The sequence below is a fragment of the Myxocyprinus asiaticus genome, chromosome 30 (genome assembly GCF_019703515.2).
Source record: "Myxocyprinus asiaticus isolate MX2 ecotype Aquarium Trade chromosome 30, UBuf_Myxa_2, whole genome shotgun sequence".
In the NCBI taxonomy this organism is placed as follows: domain Eukaryota; kingdom Metazoa; phylum Chordata; class Actinopteri; order Cypriniformes; family Catostomidae; genus Myxocyprinus; species Myxocyprinus asiaticus.
This window is the reverse complement of record NC_059373.1, coordinates 33,094,745-33,116,693: the sequence shown is the minus strand read 5'-3', so window position 1 is coordinate 33,116,693 and position 21,949 is coordinate 33,094,745. Positions and strand designations below refer to the sequence as shown.

The 21,949-nt window shown below is 39.7% G+C and overlaps 1 protein-coding gene across 5 annotated transcripts in view; it reads right to left on the bottom strand.

Moving 5' to 3' along the window:
* Positions 1-547: 547 nt before the first annotated feature.
* Positions 548-21,949, bottom strand: part of LOC127421521 (gamma-aminobutyric acid type B receptor subunit 1-like) — a 205,767-nt gene continuing 184,365 nt past the window's right edge. Inside the window, exons 19-25 of one of the 5 annotated variants that reach the window (XR_007894007.1) lie at positions 18,005-18,115; positions 17,756-17,852; positions 16,646-16,773; positions 12,335-12,463; positions 11,790-11,933; positions 4,637-8,183; positions 548-1,531 (exon numbers count right to left, since the gene is read on the bottom strand). Coding sequence is in view for 4 of the 5 variants with exons in the window: in XM_051664611.1 (XP_051520571.1) it covers positions 7,899-8,183; positions 11,790-11,933; positions 12,335-12,463; positions 16,646-16,773; positions 17,756-17,852; positions 18,005-18,115 (894 nt within the window). In the remaining variant the exon portion in view is untranslated. Of the gene's footprint in view, positions 1,532-1,821; positions 8,184-11,789; positions 11,934-12,334; positions 12,464-16,645; positions 16,774-17,755; positions 17,853-18,004; positions 18,116-21,949 lie in introns of those variants that run through there. The other 4 variants (XM_051664611.1, XM_051664612.1, XM_051664613.1 and 1 more) reach the window with 4 other exon arrangements.

Sequence of the window (21,949 nt, the reverse complement as noted above, 5' to 3'; positions counted from 1 at the left end):
CCTTTGTCAGCATTGCCAACATGTTCAGCATCTCTCGCCGCATTTCTCGCACTTCCCCGACTAAATCGACTCCCAGGCTTGAAGCCTGCTCAGGGGCGCCAGCTTGAGCACGTAAGTGTCTTTTAATGTCTCCAAAGCCTGAGGATTTTGAATTCTTTGACATATTGTCCTCCTAGTACAGTTATGGAACAAAGTGTATCAAATCTCACCGGTTTATATCATTAAAAGTTTTAAAACTAGCAAAGTGCGTAGAGCTCGCATTCACATGTCCAATCCTCACATGGCGTCACGTGACCTTCCTGAAGCATGTAACTGTTAACTGTTTCTGTGTTAAAATACTTTCTCCTATCCCAGCTTAATATGCAGAGACAACTATTAGTAAGCCATTCATAGACTGATTTTCTCGAAAATTCTAAGCTCTTTGTTTCTCTGGCACTGTGAAAATTGCTCTGTTTGTTTTGAGTGACATGCTTAGACCCACCCCAAAAATGCAACTCAACCAGTGTCATGAGTGGGGGCAGGACTATCTCTTTGTTTGACAAACGGCAGACAGGGGGCGTATTCGGAAATCTGTTTTGAAACAAAGAGCATTTTTGCAATTCCATTTGGTGGCACAGAAATGACATACTTCAGCTTTAACCCACACACAAAAAACACTAACAAGATGAAGAGTTTAAAAAATTGTAGCAAAACCAATAGTTGTCTTTATTTCACCATTGACACCAGCCCAATTGCGATTTACAGATAGAACAAATACAAATATATGTTCAATATCACATACGAATACCTTTGACTGTATATACTTCATACTTTATGTGCAAGAGAATACATTTACCATGTACATTTATCATTTACACAATCAACATTTGTGCATATCAATGCATGAACATCACTATGGTTATTGTCATACCACCATTTGATGAGAAATGATGAGTAAAATGTATTACAGCAGACTGACAAACACCATGGTGGTGTTTGTATTTGTGTTTACGACACCCCCATGAAGCCATCTTATATCAGCTTTTATGTAAATCACCAGAGCACCATTTAGCCAATCACAAGTGCTTATAGCACGTAAACTCTGACATCATAATGCAGTTCAATCTCTATGTTCAGAGTGTAATAATAGCATACTACTTACTGAATACTGCACAGTATACAAAGTTTGTTTAAAAATGTCTGATCATATGAGTCAAGAAAGAGCTGTGGCAAAATATTACTTCAAGTCAAGCATATTGCATTCTGCAATACAGTACTCGGCCCATTACTATACATATTATGTATACATACTACAAACATAGTATGTAATAATAAGAGTAATATGGTAGTATGCTATTCTGAACATAGCCTCTATTTATTTAGTAGAACCAGTGGCAGCTTTCCAAGTATTATGAGGTAAAAATCACTTCTCTAAAATAATGAGCTAATGTCACAAGCACTTATGAACAGACCAATTATACTTTCAAGGTCCCTTTGTAAGGATTTTTTTTCTGTACATCATGCCCTTCCACATGAGAGGCAGTCTTTGACACTGCAAATAAGGAAATGAGGCAGGTAAGACAAACAGTCCAGCTGAAATATCAAAACATTGCTGTACAGGCCAAATCCAAGTCACACCCATAGAGATAAAGCACAAGAGTTTAGGGATAATACACTACAAATAAATATAATATAATAATTATATATATATATATATATATATATATATATATATATATATATATATATATATATATATATATATATATATATACACACACACACACACACACACACACACACACACTGGCATCCAAACGTTTGGAATAATGTACAGATTTTGCTGTTTCAGAAGGAAATTGGTACTTTAATTCACCAAAGTTCCTTTCAACTGATCACAAAGTATAACATTACTGGTATAAAAAAGAGCACTATCACTATTTTGAAAAAGTCATTTTTGATGAAATCTAGACAGACCCCATTTCCAGCAGCCATCACTCCAATCCCTTATCCTTGAGTAATCATGTTAAATTGCTTATTTGGTACCAGAAAATCACTTGCCATTATATCAAACACTGCTAAAAGCTATTTGGTTCGTTAAATTAAGCTTAACATTGTCTTTGTGTTTGTTTTTGAGTTGTCACAGTATACAATAGACTGGCATGTCTTAAGGTCAATATTAAGTCATAAATAGCAAAAAAGAAACAGCTTTCTCTAGAAACTCCACAGTCAATCATTGTTTTGAGGAATGAAGGCTGTACAATGCTTGAAATTGGCAAAAAATTTAAGATTTCATACAAAGGTGTACACTACAGTCTTCAAAGACAAAGGACAACTGGCTCTAACAAGGACAGAAGGAGATGTGGAAGGCCAGATGTACAACTTAACAAGAGGATAAGTACATCAGAGTCTCTAGTTTGAGAAATAGACGCCTCACATGTACTCAGCTGACAGCTTCATTGAATTCTACCCGCTCAACACCAGTTTCATGTACAACAGTAAAGAGAAGACTCAGGGGTGCAGGCCTTATGGGAAGAATTGCAAAGAAAAAGCCACTTTTGAATCAGAAAAACAAAAAGAAAAGGTTAAAGTTGGCAAAGAAACACAGGCATTGGACAACAGATGATTGGAAAAGAGTGTTATGGATCTTAACCCCATTGAGCTTTTGTGGGATCAGCTAGACTGTAAGGTGTGTGAGAAGTGCCCGACAAGACAGCCACATCTATGGCAAGTGCTACAGGAAGCGTGGGGTGAAATGTCACCTGAGTATCTGGACAAACTGACAGCTAGAATGCCAAGGATCTGCAAAGCTGTCATTGCTGCACATGGAGGATTTCTTGATGAGAACTCTTTGAAGTGGTTTAAGAAGTTCTGAATAAAAAAAAATTAAAAAAAATTGTAATAGTAATTTTTCATGTTATTAATGTCCTGACTATACATTGTGATCAGTTGAATGCTGCTTTGGTGAATAAAAGTACCAATTTCTTTTCCATAAGAGCAAAATCTGTACATTATTCCAAACGTTTGGCCGCCGGTAATATATATATATATATATATATATATATATATATATATATATATATATATACTGTAAATATATTATATTCCACAGATTGAAGAATGAAAGTCATTAGGATTTGGAACAACATGAGGGTGAGTGATAGATGACAGAATTTTCATTTTGGGGGGAACTATCCCTTTTTTGGGGGGGGGTTTTACCCCTTTTTTCTCCCAATTTGGAATGCCCAATTCCCAATGCGCTCTAAGTCCTCGTGGTCACATAGTGATTCACCTCAGTCCGGGTGGCGGAGGACGAGTCCCAGTTGCCTCCGCATCTGAGACAGTTAACCCACGCATCTTATCATGTGGCTTGTTGAGCACGTTGCCACAGAGACATAGCACGTGTGGAGGCTTCATGCCATCCACTGCGGCAACCACGCTCAATTCACCATGCGCCCCACCGAGAACAAACCACATTATAGCGACCACGAGGAGGTTACCCCATGTGACTCTACCCTCCCTAGCAACCGGGCCAATTTGGTTGCTTAAGAAACCTGGCTGGAGTCACTCAGCACACCCTGGGATTCGAACTAGCGAACTAGCGAACTCCATGGGTGGTAGCCAGGGTATTTTACCACTGAGCTACCCAGGACCCTGGGAACTATCCCTTTAAGCAGATCTAATGACACTGAAGTAAAGGAAGTTGGTCTTACACATGATATGAATGTTTAATTTGAAAGAATAAGGAAGTTCCTAAGGAGTTCCTATCTACTCAGTTTAGAAATCATGTACTGTACCATACAATTTTGTGTTTTGTTTGGAATGAAAGGCGGTTTGCAACAAAATGTTGAGTGATGACTAAATAAAACAGCTGATGTGAGTGTGAATGTATGGTTGTGGGTGGTGACGGAAGAGGGGGTGAGTAATCTATTGTATTGCATGGAACCTCAACTGAGTCCCATTTTTAACGGATTAATTCCCCTTTTCAGGAAACTTGATCATTGCACACAACCGCACTGGATAAACATAGCTGCCCGATACACTTTTATGATATTTACATTGCAAAGTATCAGGTATCCTTGAAGTGATACTTCTAATATGGTAGGTTCCACTCAGAAGCAAACTGTATTACGATGCTGTGAGATTAAATCTAAAGTCCCCCCCAACCCACCCCTCAAAATATGTGATGAAATGAAGAGCTTTGTGACTGCTAATATGTTATTACAGCATGCTCTGGGAGAAAAATGCTGCATATAGCCACACCAATATACAAAATTTAAAAATATATTGTGAAGAAAATGTAGAGTAGTGTTTGCCCAAGTTGCCTCCACAGTGCTGTTGTGGATGGTTGCCAGGGCATTGCTATTTTTAGCATGATGCAAGATGGTTGCTACGGTGTTTTGGCTGGTTGCTATGTGCTTGCTAAGTCAAAAGAGTCCATCAAAAGTGTCTTTGATATTCTGACCCCTATACTGCACATACTGTATGTCTTGAGTCTATAGTACTTTTTTTTTTTTTTTTTGCCTGCTTTGTCCACCAGTTAAGTCTGATCCCATAGAAAAGTAAAAGCCTCAACAAGCCACAAGATTTGAGGTATCATTCATATCCACATCACAAATGGTGCGGCCCGAATGATGTGCCGAAGTTTAATACTTACAGTAGCCAAGTGGTTAGGTTCGAACCCACAAGTGCGATCCATGAACTATCACCATTATGCCCTTGAGCAAGCCACTTGTCATACCAGTGGGACTGTCCCTGTAACTTAATATGGTGACAACTAGTGCGAGTCACAGAAAAACAAATCCCTGTGGAAATAAACAAAAGATAATGTCAGCAGTACATCAGGGAGCAGTCTGTTTATGAGATCATGGTGAAGTTGCAAAATATGTATATTACCCAAAGGATAATGAGGATATACATGAAAGAAAGAAAACAGTAGTTCTTGTAACAAGTTCAACTGGAAGAGCATGATGCCAGCAACGGCAGGGTTATTGGTTTTGATATCCAGGGAACATACAAACTGATCAAATACAAACTTTGAATGTACTTTAAGTTGCACTGGATAAAAGCATCTACCAATGAAAACATGTAAATGGAACCACACTGACTCAAATGCAACCATGCTACAGAGTGCAACAGTGCCTGCCTCTTCTTGGTTCCGGAAGTATTTCTCCCATTAATTTTTTCCCTAGGGAATTCATAAAAGTCTTCATAACAGTTCTAAGGCATGAACCAAACCAACAAGCTCCAATGTGAATCACAACATTACAAACTTTAATTTGAAGCAAAAAAGTATTTTAAAATCAGACAAAAAGACAATGGTGCCTTTGTACTTTACATTAATGCTACAGTCCCATGAAGCATTGTGAATGGCGTAATCGAATTGTAATTAGATGGAAATATACTGTATATTACTTTTGATTTTAAGTTGCTGATAATAAGTATAGAAACAATAGATTTTAAGTTTATTGTAAAATATTCAGATATCAGTAGTTTGAAAGCATAGGGAGCACATTTAATGCGATGGGTTTGCCGCAATTCTTGGATAGGTTAATCTTTTTCTTCAGAACCATGGGTCATTATGAGAAAAAACAACATAAAACAAAATGTATTTTAAAATGAAGCTCACGGTAGGTCTGCCTTTAAAGGTTTATATGTTATCATAAAAAAATACAATTGTCTTATGAAAAAAATTTATGGGATTTTTACATCCAGAACCCGACTGTTGTGCTCAATTGCATATCCAGCACTAAACACAGGTATTGACAATTTACATATTTTATGACACAAAACATTGCGGTTGCACATGATATCACTGGATCATCGCATCGCAGTTGATACTGTGCCAAATGTGCAAGAGTGTGCATCTGCGGTCAATCCCTCTTGCATGCTGCGCATAATTTTTGTCCAGTACAGTGCTTCGTAGAAGCGCCTCCGATCACAAGGAGAAACGCCAGTTTCAGAGTTTGCGCTTATTTAGACAAACTGCTTCTTCATTTATTGAACTGTAAGACATACGAATGCACAAATAAATAATAAAAAAAATATTAATACAAGGAACTTAAATATCGATGAAATATGAGAAAAAGGATCTCAATATCTGATTGTATCAGTACAGCTCTAAATATTACCCTAAATACATTTTGTGATCATTTAGGAGCTTTTCACACAGGGCACGCTTTTGCGTTTAAAACCAGCTAGATGAAGCCCCACAGAATAAAACAAAATGCAGTTGTCTTGAGGTGTTTTTCAAAGTAGAGCTGTTTTTATTTGACATGGTGTCTTTGACTGATCACACTTTCGGTTCAACCTTAGATTGAGAGTTCTGCTGTTGAAATCGATCTGTGCTTACTGAAATTTAAACCACTGCCCCCAGTGGCCGAAGCTAGAAGTATGTAACTGTTTCTGTGTTAAAATACTTTCTCCTATCCCAGCTTAATATGCAGAGACAACTATTAGTAAGCCATTCATAGGTTGATTTTCTTGAAAACTCTAAGCTCTTTGTTTCTCTGGCACTATGAATATTGCTCTGTTTGTTTTGAGCACCAGCTGTCCACAGAGTGGCGCCAAAAACAAGTTGTATTTTTAGTTGTAAATTATGTAATACTGTCAACAGGAATGCATATTTATTTGACTCTAACCCCTAACTTAAACCCCAACCCTAAACCTAAACATCAGTGGAGTAAAACTTTTATTGTAGAGCGAACCTCCAAATCGCGCTCACCATTGTTTAAGTGAACATGATTACTTTCTGGTTTCCATGGACCTGAACCCATATCTGGACGATTGCTAGCATAATGCGCTATTAGTAGCAGCACAGGGAAAGGTAAAGACTTTTAACTGATGCAGAAATATCTGATGGGGAATGGCGCTTGTCAGTAATTCGGCAGTATGGGATCGATTTCAGGGTACATGAACATTCGGAAGCATCATGTCGACTTCCATTGCGATCATGTTTTTTGTTTAATTCATTTTTATCCCCTTTTCTCCCAGTTTGGAATGCCCAATTCCCACTACTTAGTAGGTCTTCATGGTGGCGCAGTTACTCACCTCAGTCCGGGTGGCGGAGGACAAGTCTCAGTTGCCTCCACTTCTGAGACAGTCAATCCGTGCATTTTATCACGTGGCTCACTGTGCATGACACCGCGGAGACTCCCAGCATGTGGAGGCTCATGCTACTCTCCACGATCCACGCACAACTTACCATGTGCCCCATTGAGAACGAGAACCACTAATCGCGACCACGAGGAGGTTACCCCATGTGACTCTACCCTCCCTAGCAACCAGGCCAATTTGGTTGCTTAGGAGACCTGGCTGGAGTCACTCAGCACACCCTGGATTTGAACTTGCGACTCCAGGTTTGGTAGTCAGCGTCAATACTCGTCATGCGATCATATTTTATTAAAAACGTGGCACACATGGTGGGAGATGCTTTGCAACAGTCAAAGGCATCCATCTAGCACAGGTTTACATAGAAAAACAATTAAAATACAGCACAGATGGGCACAACGGCATATCCTGTGTGAACGGCCCCTTGGTGTAATCCACTATAAACCAAGATGTTTCTGTAAGGATGTTTTTTAGCAAGTCATTTTTCTCACACAATTTTCAAAGGCAAAAAAGAGCTGAGGATTAATCATTTGAACAATGTAGTGGTTATCACGGCATGTGTAGCTTTCAAACATGGTGACACATCGATGATGCAGTCAACACCAGATTCTCTAGAATCCTTGACACTATAACCACCCGTGAGAAACAGCAAGCGTGTCAGAAACAAAAGAAACAAACAAAGAAACAGAAGTAGTCTGCTGGGTGGGAAAAAAAGGGAACTTGGATGGCACATGAAGGTAGCTTCTCCACTTTTTACTTTGCCATGGTCCCACTTGAATTTCCTCTTTGTGTCCCATCTGTGTCTGGGCTCACTTGTAGAGGAGCTGCAGTCGGCTGGGGTGACAGTTGTTGCGGTTGATCTTGCCGTCAGGCTGGTACAGGGTGGAGGAGTTGGAGAAGGTGAGAGGGAGGGAGTGGTTGTCTGAAGCAGGGAGGGTGTATCCTGGTGGGGGGAGGTGAGATCTGGGATCGTTCTGAGAAGTGGGGAGAGGAGGAGAGCTGTGGTTCTGATTGGAGGAGGACGGGCGTCTCCGGGAGCGCAAGGCCTGTCTCTCTGACAGCTGGTTTCTGAGCTCTGACACACGTTCCTCTTTCTGGTGGAGAGAGAAAACGAGACCATATGAAAAATTCGATTTTTACACTTTCTAAAAAAGAATGGTGCTTGCTTGTGCAAACGTCGCTGCAGGGCAATTCCAGCATTATAGGCAGGATTTTACAGCAAAAATGTGAACCATAATATGTCAGAGAAAGTACTAAGTACCAGTATTTCAAACTATTGTATGTATAATCCTAGAACCCTGCTGACAGAATCCAGACTACTAAAGATTTTCCTCCATTTTTCTTGGCCTCTTAAACATTATGAATGTGACACAGCACTGATTTTTCACTTCCTGAAAAATGCTTACTGTTCGATAAACTGAAAATTGAGAACTATCGATAACTGGATTTTCTCATATTTCTTCCAATATTCAAGCATTTTTCATTAATCGGATATTGTTTTTGTAATTTCGGATCCACCTTTAACTGGCGCCATTTAGTGGGAGTTTCTGAAATTGCGCGCAAGACGGCATTGCAGCAGTGTGTGAGAGGAAACAATGCTGGGGGTTGTCCACAGGTAAAGTAACTTGCTTTTGCAATGTATTGCTTAAATTAATAAATTGTATTAAACGTAACAGCCATTCATGCTCTAGTGAGATGTGTTACATAAATGCTTGATGTGTAGTTTAAGCACTTAGAATCGGAGACGAACCACTCACGTAAAGACAAATCCTGTAAAGTCCCAAAGAAGCAACTTTACTTCACATTAATCAACTTGAAGAGCCATATTGGAAATATGACGGTTTAATTTAATTCTCAGTTGGCTGTGTTTATTACTCTTGTAAAGTTGCCATTCAGGTGGATGCTCATGTTCCAATGCAATGACTGGCCGTTTGTCAGAATGGCCACCATATGCCAGCACAGTTTTTAATAAGATCCCTAAATTATATTAACATTTACTATTAAATTTTATTTAGCTATGAATCATCATCTACATGATTACAGCTCTCTGGAAATACATTATCTCATGACACCGTTCGAGTAAAAGTTTCGCGTAAACGCGTAGACATTCATGGGGCAAAATACTCGTGTCACAACAAACGTGTCTTAAATAACTTTGTGTCGGGTGACAATGAGAGCATTGATAAGATTTGCGTGTCATTTGCTTCAAGATAAGCTGCAGATGAGCTGCTCATCTTAAAACAAAAAATGTCATCTCTGTCTGCAGGTGTTTCATGAGGCAGTTGCTATAATCTAGAGACCAGTGAAACATTACTAATAATTCTAATGCCATTCGGGATGGACTCTGTAATCGCAGCGATGTATTTATTGTTTTTCACTTTCCTGAGAATGAGAATGTATACTTATTCCAGCGAACTATTTGCCTTTAGCCTATTAAACAACACCTAAACCTTTAAACTGTAGGTCTAGTTTAAAATAGATTACATTCATGCAATGACTCCCTTGTTGTTTATTTATGTTCTCCATTTGAAATCAGAGGTTGGTCAATTATTTTGCCTATTATTGTTGTTGTTGTAATTATTATATAAAAAACCTGGTATGTGATTATTATTGTAATATAACATTTTAGCAAATTGTTTCTCCGTTTTTTTGGGGGGATTTTCTCCCCTTTTCTCCCCTATTTGGCATGCCCAATTCCCATTGCGCTCTAAATCGTTGTGGTGGCGTAGTGACTCGCCTCAATTTGGGTGGCGGAGGACGAATCTCATTTGCCTCTGCATCTGAGACCATCAATCCACGCATCTTATCAAGTGGCTTATTGAGTGCTTTACCACGGAGACCTAGCGCATGTGGAGGCTCACGCTATTCTCTGTGGCATCCTCGCACAACTCACCACGCACCCCACCGAGAGTGAGAACCACATTATAGCGACCACAAGCCAATTGGTTGCTTAGGAGACCTGGCTGGAGTCACTCAGCATGCCGTGGATTCGAACTTGCAACACCAGGTGTGGTAGTCAGCGTCTTTACTTGCTGAGCTACCCAGGCCCCCCATTTTTTTTTGTGTTTAATATTTTCTCTGTAAAATAAAGATGAAATAAAAAATGTATTAATAAAAAAATCGGTTCTGCATGTCGGTTATCGGGTATGTAAACATACAAATAATCATTACTGTATCGGTTTTAAAAAATCAATATCGGTTGATCTCTTAAAATAAAGTGTCCTTTGACCCTTCTTTTGAAACCCAGAACATCGTTGTGTAGGAATAGACAACATGTAATCTGGGTTACGTAATCAGATTACAAATATTGAAAACTTGCAATTAGACAACATTACATGTTTAAATGTTCAGAATCTGATAACAGTTACTTTTTTAGATTACATGAATACTTAATGGCCACATTACCTTACATTTCCTTCAATGACCATGAAATATTGCTGGTTGAAAATGTTTAAGAAATGGTGCACACCTCATGATTTATTTTGGATAAACAATGCAATTTCTTTTAAAGTCCATTAGCTGTTAAATACAGAAACAAAAATGCTTAAATTAACAATTTAAAATTGGTTTTAGCCTTTGCTAAAAGTTTGGTGTTGTTAACCTTTCCATGGAATTGCCCTGCCACAATGCTTGGGTGTTTGCTAGAGTGTTGCAATGCAGTTGCTAAGGTGTTCTAAGTGGTTGTTTGCGTATTGCTATGTTGTTTAGGGTGTTCTGGGTGGTTACCATGGCTCTGCCAGGTGGCTGCATACTGGCCCATGTCAAAAGAGCTCACCTAAAAGTCTCTATTACCCCGTTTCCACCTGGTATTAAGATGCATTTCGGGTGATTGAGGTGTAAATGCTAATCCGTCCTCACGCATCTCGGACAGAAGTGAAGCTCCACCCCTCCCCTGTCAATCAACCGCTTGAATAAACGGATACATACACAAGCACGAGAACGTCCACAGATCTTCTTCAGTGTGTCTGATATCAATACAGAGGAGAAGCATGAACATCTGAAGCTCCTTTAATACAAGTAATACACTAAAATAACAGATAGTTCAGCTCGAAATGTTGCGAATGTGCTGTGATTTCAGCTGTATCCAGGAGAGACAGCGCACCGTTTTTTTCATGCTTTCTTTGTATTTTGTGTCTATGTTGCGCTTTAATATTATGCTGTAACACACTGACATAGTGATTGATGTTTGTCATCATGAAATCACAGACCCTCCCCTTCAAATCCGACCACAAGTGGTCACAGGAGATGCATTTAAGCGACCAGGTGTAAAGAGCGAAGTGTCTCACCTGACCACATGTGATCGGATCACCCGAGACACATCTTAATACCAGATGTAAACAGGGTCTTAGATATTGTGGTCCGTAGATTTGGCTTGGGTTCCTCCACTTTAGTGTGATGGCTTAGAAATGTACTAGCATCTTTCCTCAACAAGCTGCACTCATTAATGTTCGTAGCAGAAAGACTGCAGAACGGCGAGGGAATTTTTCTTAACGAGGTGTATGAGCTATAACAACACTGATACTTGCTTAAGCAAGCATGCCTAACTAGTTTCCACTGGGACTAAAATATTCTAGCAGGTTTGAAAACCACTGGGAAAAAGAAAATGTAAGTAAACGTGACCATCAGCCACCAGTCTTATGAGATCTACTGTAACAGACATCCCCAACATATTGTTTGAGAAAGTGAAAGTGTGGCGGCACCTCCTGGATGATCTTCTGCAGCTCTTTGTTCTCTCTCTCCAGCTGGCGAGACTTCTCTTCATCGTTGTTGTTTGTGGATGAGCCGGTCTTCATGGTTTCCTGCTGGTCTGACTGCCACTCGCCACGAGTGATAAGCCTCCGCATCTAGAGTAAAACATACAAAATGCTTACAGTGTCTCTGATGTGCACAGCATGTACATATAGAAACAGTATGATTGCTTTCTGTGTAAATACAATCACTCTTTTTGAGTGTTGTATAAAGGCATTCAACATTAGAAAGGCTTTTTTTTCCCAAAAGAGCATCCCTTTTATATTCCCTCAGACATCTAACAGCTTTCCCCTTGAATGACACTGACTACAGCACATCTCCAGCATTACCTTTCAGCACAGTATAAAATTTAATAGACAGGCCGTTATGAGAGATGCATGTCACAAATTAACTCTCCTCCCTCTGATCACTCCTTCTACACTTAATATTCATCACTGTTATACTATATTTAAATTAGCATGCATTCTTGTATTGATAAAATGATTTTCTGTGTTACCTTGGGGACGAAGAGCACAACTAGAGTTATGTAGACAGAGAAGATGATGGCCAGCGAGGCAAAGGCGAACGAGGCGTCCTGTTTAGATGACAGAATCATTGTGACGGGAGCGGTAATCATACACAACACCTGAAAGAGAGAGAAAGAGACACATGGGATGAGAATCATAATGAATCTGATTCCTTAATGATTCCATTGCAGTAACAATTCTTTCATTACTTTTGAAGAAGCACCTGTCCTTTATACTAGAACTACCTACTGTATTTACTAAAAAATACCAAACAAAAACTGTGTATGGGAGTTTGGGGATATTTGATTGCAAAATTTTATTCCCTTTACGGGAAAACCGGAAGTCCAATCAGTTAGACAAAATACAGCACACTAAGTCAGAACAGCCTGAAGGTCTGTGCCAAGTTTGGTGGATGTAGCCTGAAAGCTGCAGGAGAACTTACATTTAGGGATTTGGGATAAAACCCTAAACAGCTTAAAGTATAGAACAGTATTTTCAAGTCAACATAATGATTGTTTTCAAAGAGGTTTCCCCAACAGTTTCCCCATCTGCCATTGATCAGTCAAACAGTTAGCCCTGCCCCCGAACTCATGCCATTGAGCCAAATGTTGCTGTGTTGGGCTGGTCACATTGACATTGAAGAATAACAGAACAGTGAAAAGAAATCCTTCTGTAAAGTATTTTAAAAATAAAATTAAACCAAGTAAGAACTGATTCTCGATTCCTTTTTTCTTCTCCCCTTTTCTCCCCACTTTGGAATGCCCAATTCACTCTAAGTCCTTGTGGTGGTGTAGTGACTCAATCCGGGTGGCGGAGGATGAATCTCAGTTGCCTCCGTGTCTGAAACTGTCAATCCACGCATCTTATCATGTGGCTTGTTGAGTGTGTTACCGCGGACACCTAGCGCATGTGGAGGCTTCACGCTATTCTCCGCGGCATCCATGCACAACTCACCACGCGCCCCACCAAGAGCAAGAACCACATTATAGCAACCACGAGGAGGTTAACCCAACATGACTCTACCCACCCTAGCAACCGGGCCAATTGGTTGCTTAGGAAGCCTGACTGGAGTCATTCAGCACACCCTGGATTCGAAATTGCGATTCCAGTTGTGGTAGTCAGCATCTTTACTTGCTGAGCTACCCAGGCCCCCCTGATTCTTGATTCCTAACCCAACACATATAAATGATAAAAACAAAAGAAAGTAAGAGTAAAACAGGCAGCAAGTGTAAGAGCAGAAACCCAGAGAGGCAGAGGAGTAAATCAATAAATACTGATCAACAGTCAATCATCTCTCTCAGTCAAGACCAGAAAAATTTCAGCCACACTAGCAAAAAGAAAGTGTAGCCTGACATCTGCAGAGGTAGCATTTTATTTGCAAGGTTATTCGTTATTTGGACAGGACAAAAAGTGCAAAACAATCTCTCTAAATCAAAGCAGTTTACTGCTGGGCTATCAAAGTGTGGCCTGCGGCCAGCACCGAGCCATAATGACAAAACTAAATCTGAACAGTTTTAGTCCTAAATGCTCGGCTGTGCCAACATGCACTGTTTGGCAAATATATGCAGGCAAAAAGTGCTAACAAACACCGTAGTTTACTGCTGCAGCTGACGCACTTAGCTCCAAAAATGACAAAAAAAGCACCATTAAAGAAAAATAAGATGTGTGTTCTTCAAATCTTCTATAGCTTTGAGGAACAGAAATTCAAATTGCTATTGACTGAAAACCGTCTCCTGTGCTGAAACTCTCAAATCCCATCCGCATACATTCAAATATGGCGCATCAAGAATCACGCAATTTTTGACGTTAATGTGAGAACTAATGATGTTTGATGTCATTAACTTCAAATCTGGCAGTTCATTGATTCAATTTACGTATTTTATATAAATGGATGGCATGCTGTATCATTTTAAAATATAAGAAAAAAAAAAAAACATAAACATTAGGTAAAATTAAGTCAAAATGCCTGTGAAAATCAATTCCAGAAGGCAATATGGCCCCTTATTAAAACAGTTAATTTCTGAAACTGAATGAACTTAATTAAAAAAATAACTACATGCATCCTATTTAAAAAAAAAAAAAATAAATATCTTTGCATGCTGCTTTGTGTGCAACATAAGCCCTCAAAATGACAATTCAATAAATGTTATCAATTTCCTGTGAACAGGTGGGCGCTTATCGTCTTTCTTATTGTCTACGAGTAGCTGAAATTCTAAAAAGTGATGGGGTCAGTAATGACATGGCTGATGGCATTGTAAATAATTTCTTTAAAAGAATGGGCATTTGCTGAGGACAAGGATTTGGCCTTTGACTTTGAAAAGAAGACGGAAAGAAAAAGATTCAAATGCAAAATTTGCCCCCTTGCTGATCTAAAAGTCTCTCCCTCAATTTAAGCTTAAATTAGGTTCAGTGTTTAATGGATAATCCACAGAGGCCAAGAAGAAGAGAAAACACATTGCTCTGAATTAAAAGCCCACAATAAAATGGCTGATTGACAAAAGCTTTGTGCTTCATTTCCAATCATGCCTCGCCATAGAAAACAGACCAGGAATCTTTATGCTAAATGAAAAAGATTCTTGTGAGTTTACCCTCCATAATTAGGGGGTAGCTCACTATTTTCTATAAAAAAGAATTGCACCCGCTGATATTGTGACTTATTTAGCATGCACTGTCTCTATTGTTTTAGCATCCGATTCCCAAAAGGAATTATGCAAATTAGGTTACGGTACAAAGACCCAAATATTTTGTGCTGAACACTATTTGCACTGCGCAATTCCTGATCTTCCCAATTTCCATCATTTGATTGTTATTTGATGAAGAACTGCTGACAGGATCAGTTTAATTTAATAATTTTATTCATTAAATTATTTAAATATTATATTTATTTTATAATTTATTTTAATTAATACATTTTTATATTTTATTTATTTAAATATTAAATTATATTTATATAATTTTATTTACATTTATTTAAATATAAAATGTATTTTATGTTTTATATTAATGTATTTATTTTCATTTTTTAATTATTTAAATATTTATATATATTTACATAATTTTATTTAATTAATTTATTTTTAATTTCATTTTAATTTAACTTAATAGCACATTGTTAATTTTGCAAGGCAAATAACACTGGGTTTTGCAAGTAAGGCGCAATCTACAATAATCTTTATTTACAGAGAACAAGGGTGCTATTGTGCCGAAAAGAGTGACAAAAATAAAATAGATTTTGATGCCTTAATTTAGATACAGAACTAATACATTTTACAGCACTAAGTTTAATTGCTAATGGCACAACACTTTTTAGCACCTAGTAAAACTGAATTGCGGATGGTTAGTGATTAATACACAGGTTTTTGCTCTGAAATCCTTTGCACAAAAGTTGTGCAACTGTTAAGTGACTTCCCCCATGAGTGTATTTTCAGTGCAGTGCACACTGATTTCGTTTTTCAGGAGCCGTGGGGCGGCACTCAAATGCTAAAGTGGAACAGATGAGATGAAGTACAAAAACAAACAATTCTGAGCATTACTGAGGGAGCACTTGTGCTCCAGTTTTCTAATACTTTAGACCTCTAGTCTTGTTAAACTGACATGCAAGTTTATTCCTGATGATGAGGGGAAATGCTCTTTTTCCCTGATTCCTGTCTGCTGGAAAGTGCTGCATCCCTGGACAGCATTGAAGATGGCAGCCTGAAACACTTCACTTCAAATCCCATCAAATCTAACAGAGCTCACACTGTAGAGCTCCAGGCATGCTCAGGACTGTGTTGGGACACACAGCTCAAGACAAACACTGTGCAAGACAAAACTAAACTTGAGCAACAAAACAATACAAAAAAGTGCTACTTTAGTCACTTTCAATGTGATCTCATTGGTATTCGTAGGTATTCATACAAGTGTGATTCAAGCCACACAGTTACTCCATTATTTACAGATAAATGAGTGTCCCGCCACGGGTTTGTTTTTGAGTATTGAACCTGTTGTATATCTCTAAGGTTGTAGTATACTGTATGTATAAGTGTTTACATGCTTATAGATACTGTCAATACAATGATATCATACTTTTCATTGTCCATCCAAACATACAAATATTATTGTGTACGTACAATTCACGTATGAATACTTGCGAATACGAACAAGATCACCCAGTCACTTCAGCTAACTATTCTTACCTGCAGACTGTTTTTAACTGGACAATATTTGGAAGACAACTGGCATAATACTGTCATTTGAAACATCTCCCAAAGCACTTTTTAAAAAGTTTAGAAAGATATGTTTAAAAAGACAAACAGACTCACAGAGACATTATAGATGGCCATCCCGACAGCTCGATGATCATTTATTTTTTCAGTGGACACAGATTTGGTCTCATATGCCAAGAAAATACCCAGGAGCAACAGCAGACCCTTATAGCCATACACGATCCCTACAAGTCAAAACAGAGACACAACACTGTCTTCAAAAACAAAGAAAGCTCTAAAAATGCTAATCAAAATACGATGGTCAAAACTATTTATGACTACAGGCTTTTTTAATATGAAAACTAGTCTTAAAGGGATAGTTCACCCAAAAATTTAAATTCTCCCATAATTTATTCACCCTCATGCCATCCCAGATATGTATGACATTCTTTTTTTCTGTTGAACACAAATGAAGATTTCTAGAAGAATATTTCAGCTCTGTAAGTCCATACAATGCAAATGAATAGTAACCAAAACTTCAAAGCTCCAAAAAGTACAGGAGGGCTGGTGAAAAGGACTTAAATATTGATCTGTATCCCACCCACACTCATCATATCACTTCTGAAAATATGGATTTAACCACTGGAGTCTGGATTACTTTTATGCTGCCTTTAAGTGCTTTTTGGGGTGTTAAAAGTTCTGGCCACCATTCACTTGCATTTTATGGACCTACAGAGCTTAAATATTCTTCTAAAATCTTTATTTGTGTTCAACAGAAGAAAGAAAGTCATAACAATCTGGGATGGCACGAGGGTGAGAAAATGATGATAGTTCATTTTTGGGTGAACTATCACTTTAAACTAGTCTAACAAGCCTGTTACGGGCAGCAATGCCCATCTCTCAAGGACACACTGCTTTAAGAATGCACTCTAGGCTCATTTTAATGACCATAACTGGAGGAGCAAGGCTTGTTCAATTTGTCTCATGAAGGTAGCAATTTATTTGTTTAATTAGTTTAACACTTACATGAAGGAAACACCTGAGGAAATAGGCTGAAGGTCAAAACCATCAGGGTAACTTCATTAAGTCACACTCACACAGACTAATTGACTTGTTCAGACAAAAATCTGATTCTTTTGCATGTCCAACTCAGATCTGTTTAGATTTTAACTAACCCAATTTCTACAGTGTGAACAAAACCATAGTAAAACCCAGAGCAGTTCTTACCGAGCCATGTGTTCATCTTCTCTGAACTACAATGCTGCAGCAACGGTTCAATCAACTGGTCCACGTCCCCTTTAGGTGCTTCTTTAGTGAACTTCTTCTTGGATAAATGGTAAGAGAAAGAGAAAAGGGAGTAGACTACTTCAATGTTGTGTTCATATGCACCAAAAAACTATAAATCCAACAGTCATATTTGAAAAAAACTAAAACACAGTCCCGCACGTAAAAAGATGGGACTGAGCTCGGGCATACCTCCACTGTGATGTGCAATGGATCCACAATTTGCCAAATCATGAGGGACAGGATATCGATAATAAGCAGAACCCCAACGGTGGCATAGAGCTTCCATGGCTCCAGATGCTGCTGTGAAATGAGAAGACCAACAAATCAACTTTCAATCCAGGATAGAGCAAGAAACAGCTCGTGTTGTGATTTATGACATCATAAAAGTGCATAAGTGCAGAGAGCTTGAAGGGAAAACAATGGACCATTATCAGGATGCCGATTCAATCCTCCACATGGTGCCCACTGTTTATGGTTTATGTAAGAAAAGTGTCTAATGGATTTCAGTCGAGACCATTACGGTGCAGCAAAATCAATACTCTTGGTTTTTTGAAGTGCGGATGGTCTTTGTGAGTGAACAAACAACAATCACTGTCAACACGTGTTACCAATTTATGTTCTCAGTGACTCGTATTGTTTATCTTCTTTTTTGTGAGCTCATAAAAAATAAAAAAAACCTCCAGAACAGCAAGGATGAAAAAAATTATCTCACAGCCCAGGTAAATTGTTCCAAGGAACATTAAGAACAATCGACCACACTGTCACTGAGTTAATAAAACAAAACAAACAAAATTGTCTACAGTAATGGAAGTCTATGGGGCAAGGCATTCCAGATCAGACAGGAGACAGGAGGTCGAAAGTTCTGCTGCTAAAGTCTGTGCTTACTAAAATTTAAACCACTGCCCCCATTGGCTGAAGCTGGAAGTGTTGTTGACCAGTTTTCAAGTGAAATGTCCACAGGCACACTAATCCAAACCCCAAACCTAAACCTAACCATCAGTGGAGTAAAAATGTTATTTTAGAGAGAAAATGCAACCTCCGAATCTTGCTCACCATTGTTTATGTGAACGCAACTACTTCCTAGTTACCATGGGACCAGAACCCGAGTCCTGAGATTGCTTGTGCAATGCGCTATAAAAAAGGTGAACACAATCTAATTGATGCACAAATATCTGACGAGGGATGTTGCTTGTCAGTAATTTCGCAGAATGGGGTATATTTCAGGGTACATGAACATTCGGAAGCAGCATGTTGATTTCCTGTGTGATCATGTTGTCCAGATTGTTTAAAAGCAGAAATGTGCAGCTTGTATTTTCGTTCGTCTTTCAGTGCATTCAAGGTATTCGTTGTAAAGGTAAGTGTAATTCCTGGGAATCAAACCTCAATCTTAACCTTGCAAGCATCACATTCTCCAAGTTGAGCTACAAGAACACCCCCCCCCGCACCTTGCACAGACAAGGTTTGTAGGAACAAATAAAGACCATTTCAAGCATGTAAACAGTAACAAAGGAATTAGAACGAAACACTTCCGGTATCGGGGGAGATGATATTTGACCCTAGAGAAATAGGGGACCACATGCATGGTATTTATCCATGAGCACTCCATTGCATAGGTAGAATCATATAAATATCTAGGAGTACATATTGTTGATAAACTCAAATGGAAGGCTCACATGGACAGTCTATGGTCCAGGTTACAACAGAGATTATACTTTTTATGAAGACTTAGAGCTTTTGGTGTCAAAAATAATATCATGGTGCTGTTTTATAGAGCAGTGCTAGAGAGCCTCATTAGGTACGGCATTACAGTCTGGTTTGGTAACCTGTCGGCACAAACTAAATGTAAGATTTTTCATTTGGTCAAAACTGCATGAAAAACATTGGTATTAAACACTACCCATCTCACCAGTTGATTTATGAACAGTGTCTACTTAGACAGGCACATTAGACAGTGGCTGATTCTAATCATGTTCTCCATAATGATTTTCTCTCCATCGTGTTTTGCAGGCTCGCTTGACTGGCATGATCGGTGTTTCCATAGGAACGTTCATTGTTCTCAGGGCAGTGCCGATCATGCCACTGATTAGCTTGTCGAGCAACACCTGTTCCAGCCTGATTTCACTCCCTACATATGCCCTCATGTTTCTCTGTTTCTTTGCCAGATTGTTATACTAAGTTGAGTACTAACCTCGCTCTCGTTGTTTAGCTGGTCCTGTCTTGTCACTCTGTTGGTTGCCCGTGTTGTTCGGGTTGTGGTTTGCCATCCAGTCTTCGCTGAGTTCAGCCTGGTAATCCACAAAGGAATTCCGGTCTATGCCCGCGTGCTGGGGATCTAATGTTGCTCATATTGTCTGCTGGACATCTCTCTCATCACCTAGCTTCTACAGAGGATTCTGCCAAGTTTCTCCTGACTTCCACGACGCACACACTCAACTGACAAACACACTACTCTCTACTCTTACTGACTTTTGTTAATAAATATTTTGGAGCTGTTACCTCTGCTCCTGGGTCATTCTGTCCAGTACCTACACATTACAGAACAATCTGGCCACAACATGGCCCCAGCAGAGGATTACACTCTTCGCTCCGCCCTCTCCCAGCCAGGAGTTCTGCTGGGATGTCAGCAGGATCAGATCACAACCACAAACCAGGCTTTGGATGCGATGGTCTCACCGATCTCACCTCCTATGTGCAACAGCTCTGCCCATCTCCGACTCCTGAATCTCCACAGGAGGTTTCCTCACCAGCCCCCACGGCACCTGTGTCTTCCAGACTTTTTGAAGCCCGCATTCCTTATCCTATCCTATATTCAGATGAGGCTGAATCCTGCAGCGCATTCATCTCACAGTGTTCCCTGTTCTTTACATTGCAACCCTCCATGTTCACTTCGGACACCATGAAGGTGGCTTGTGTCATTACACTCCTCATCGGTAGGGCTGGTGAATGGGGCACTGCTATGTGGGACAACCAACATCCTTGCAGCACTTCATATCAGACATTTATTTCGGAGCTCCGCCGAGTGTTTGATCGCTTGGCTCAAGGTCGGGAGGTGGCAAGGATTTCGTCTGGACTACCTCAAGGAGATCGACGGGTTGTGGATTACGCGATCGAGTTTCGCACTCTTGCTGCTTCTTGTGAATGGAATGATCATGCAATGAGAGATCTTTCTGCACTGGCTTTATGATGACATTCTGGATGAGATATATTCATTGGATTTACCTCCACAATTTGACAATTTGTTGGATTTGGCTATTCGAGTCAATCAACCCCTCTCTCTACGTCGCCATCACCATCGATGCTGTATTCCACCTGCTATGGCAGTTGATCTTCCTACCCGCTCTGCCTCTCCAGCTAACTTGTCAGAACCTTAACCCGATCATGAACCCATGCAAGTCGCACAGGACTCAAATCTCCCGTAGGGAGAAACAGCGGTGCCTTATTAATGGACTGTGTCTGCATTGTGCTGCCCCAGGTCATATTGCTGCTGCCTGTCCATTAAAAGACATTGCTTGCTGGTAGGAGGGGGTTTACTGGTGAGCGCAACACCTTTGGATAAATCCCCTGGACTTCGGACATTTCTTCTGGCTCGACTGCAGTTTGGATCGGCCTGTCATACTGTTTCTGCTTTGATTGACTCTGGCACTGAGGGTAACATTATGGACCTAGAATTAGCATCCAAATGGCGACTTCCCACATTTCGGCTGGATAACGCCCATACCCTGAGTGGAACACCACTGTCCGTCATAACTCATTCCTCTAAGCTGGTCACATTCATCTCCAGAAATCATCCGGAACAGTTGTCTTTCCTCCTTATTCTGTCTACATCAGCTCCGTTAGTGTTGGGGCATTCTTGGTTGGTAAAGCACAACCCACACATCGATTGGTCAACCAACAATGTTCTTGCTTGGAGTCCTTAATGTCTGTCTTAACTCTGCTGTTTCCCCTGTCTAGTTTTGTGTTTCGTTGCAGGATGAACCAGCGGACTTATCCGGAGTGCTGTCGACATACCTTGATCTGAGGGCTATGTTCAGCAAGTCCCGTGCCACGACCCTTCCTCTTCATCGCCCGTACGACTGTGCTATCGAATTGCTCCCTGGCACTTCTCCGCCTTGGGGATGGCTGTATTCGCTTTCG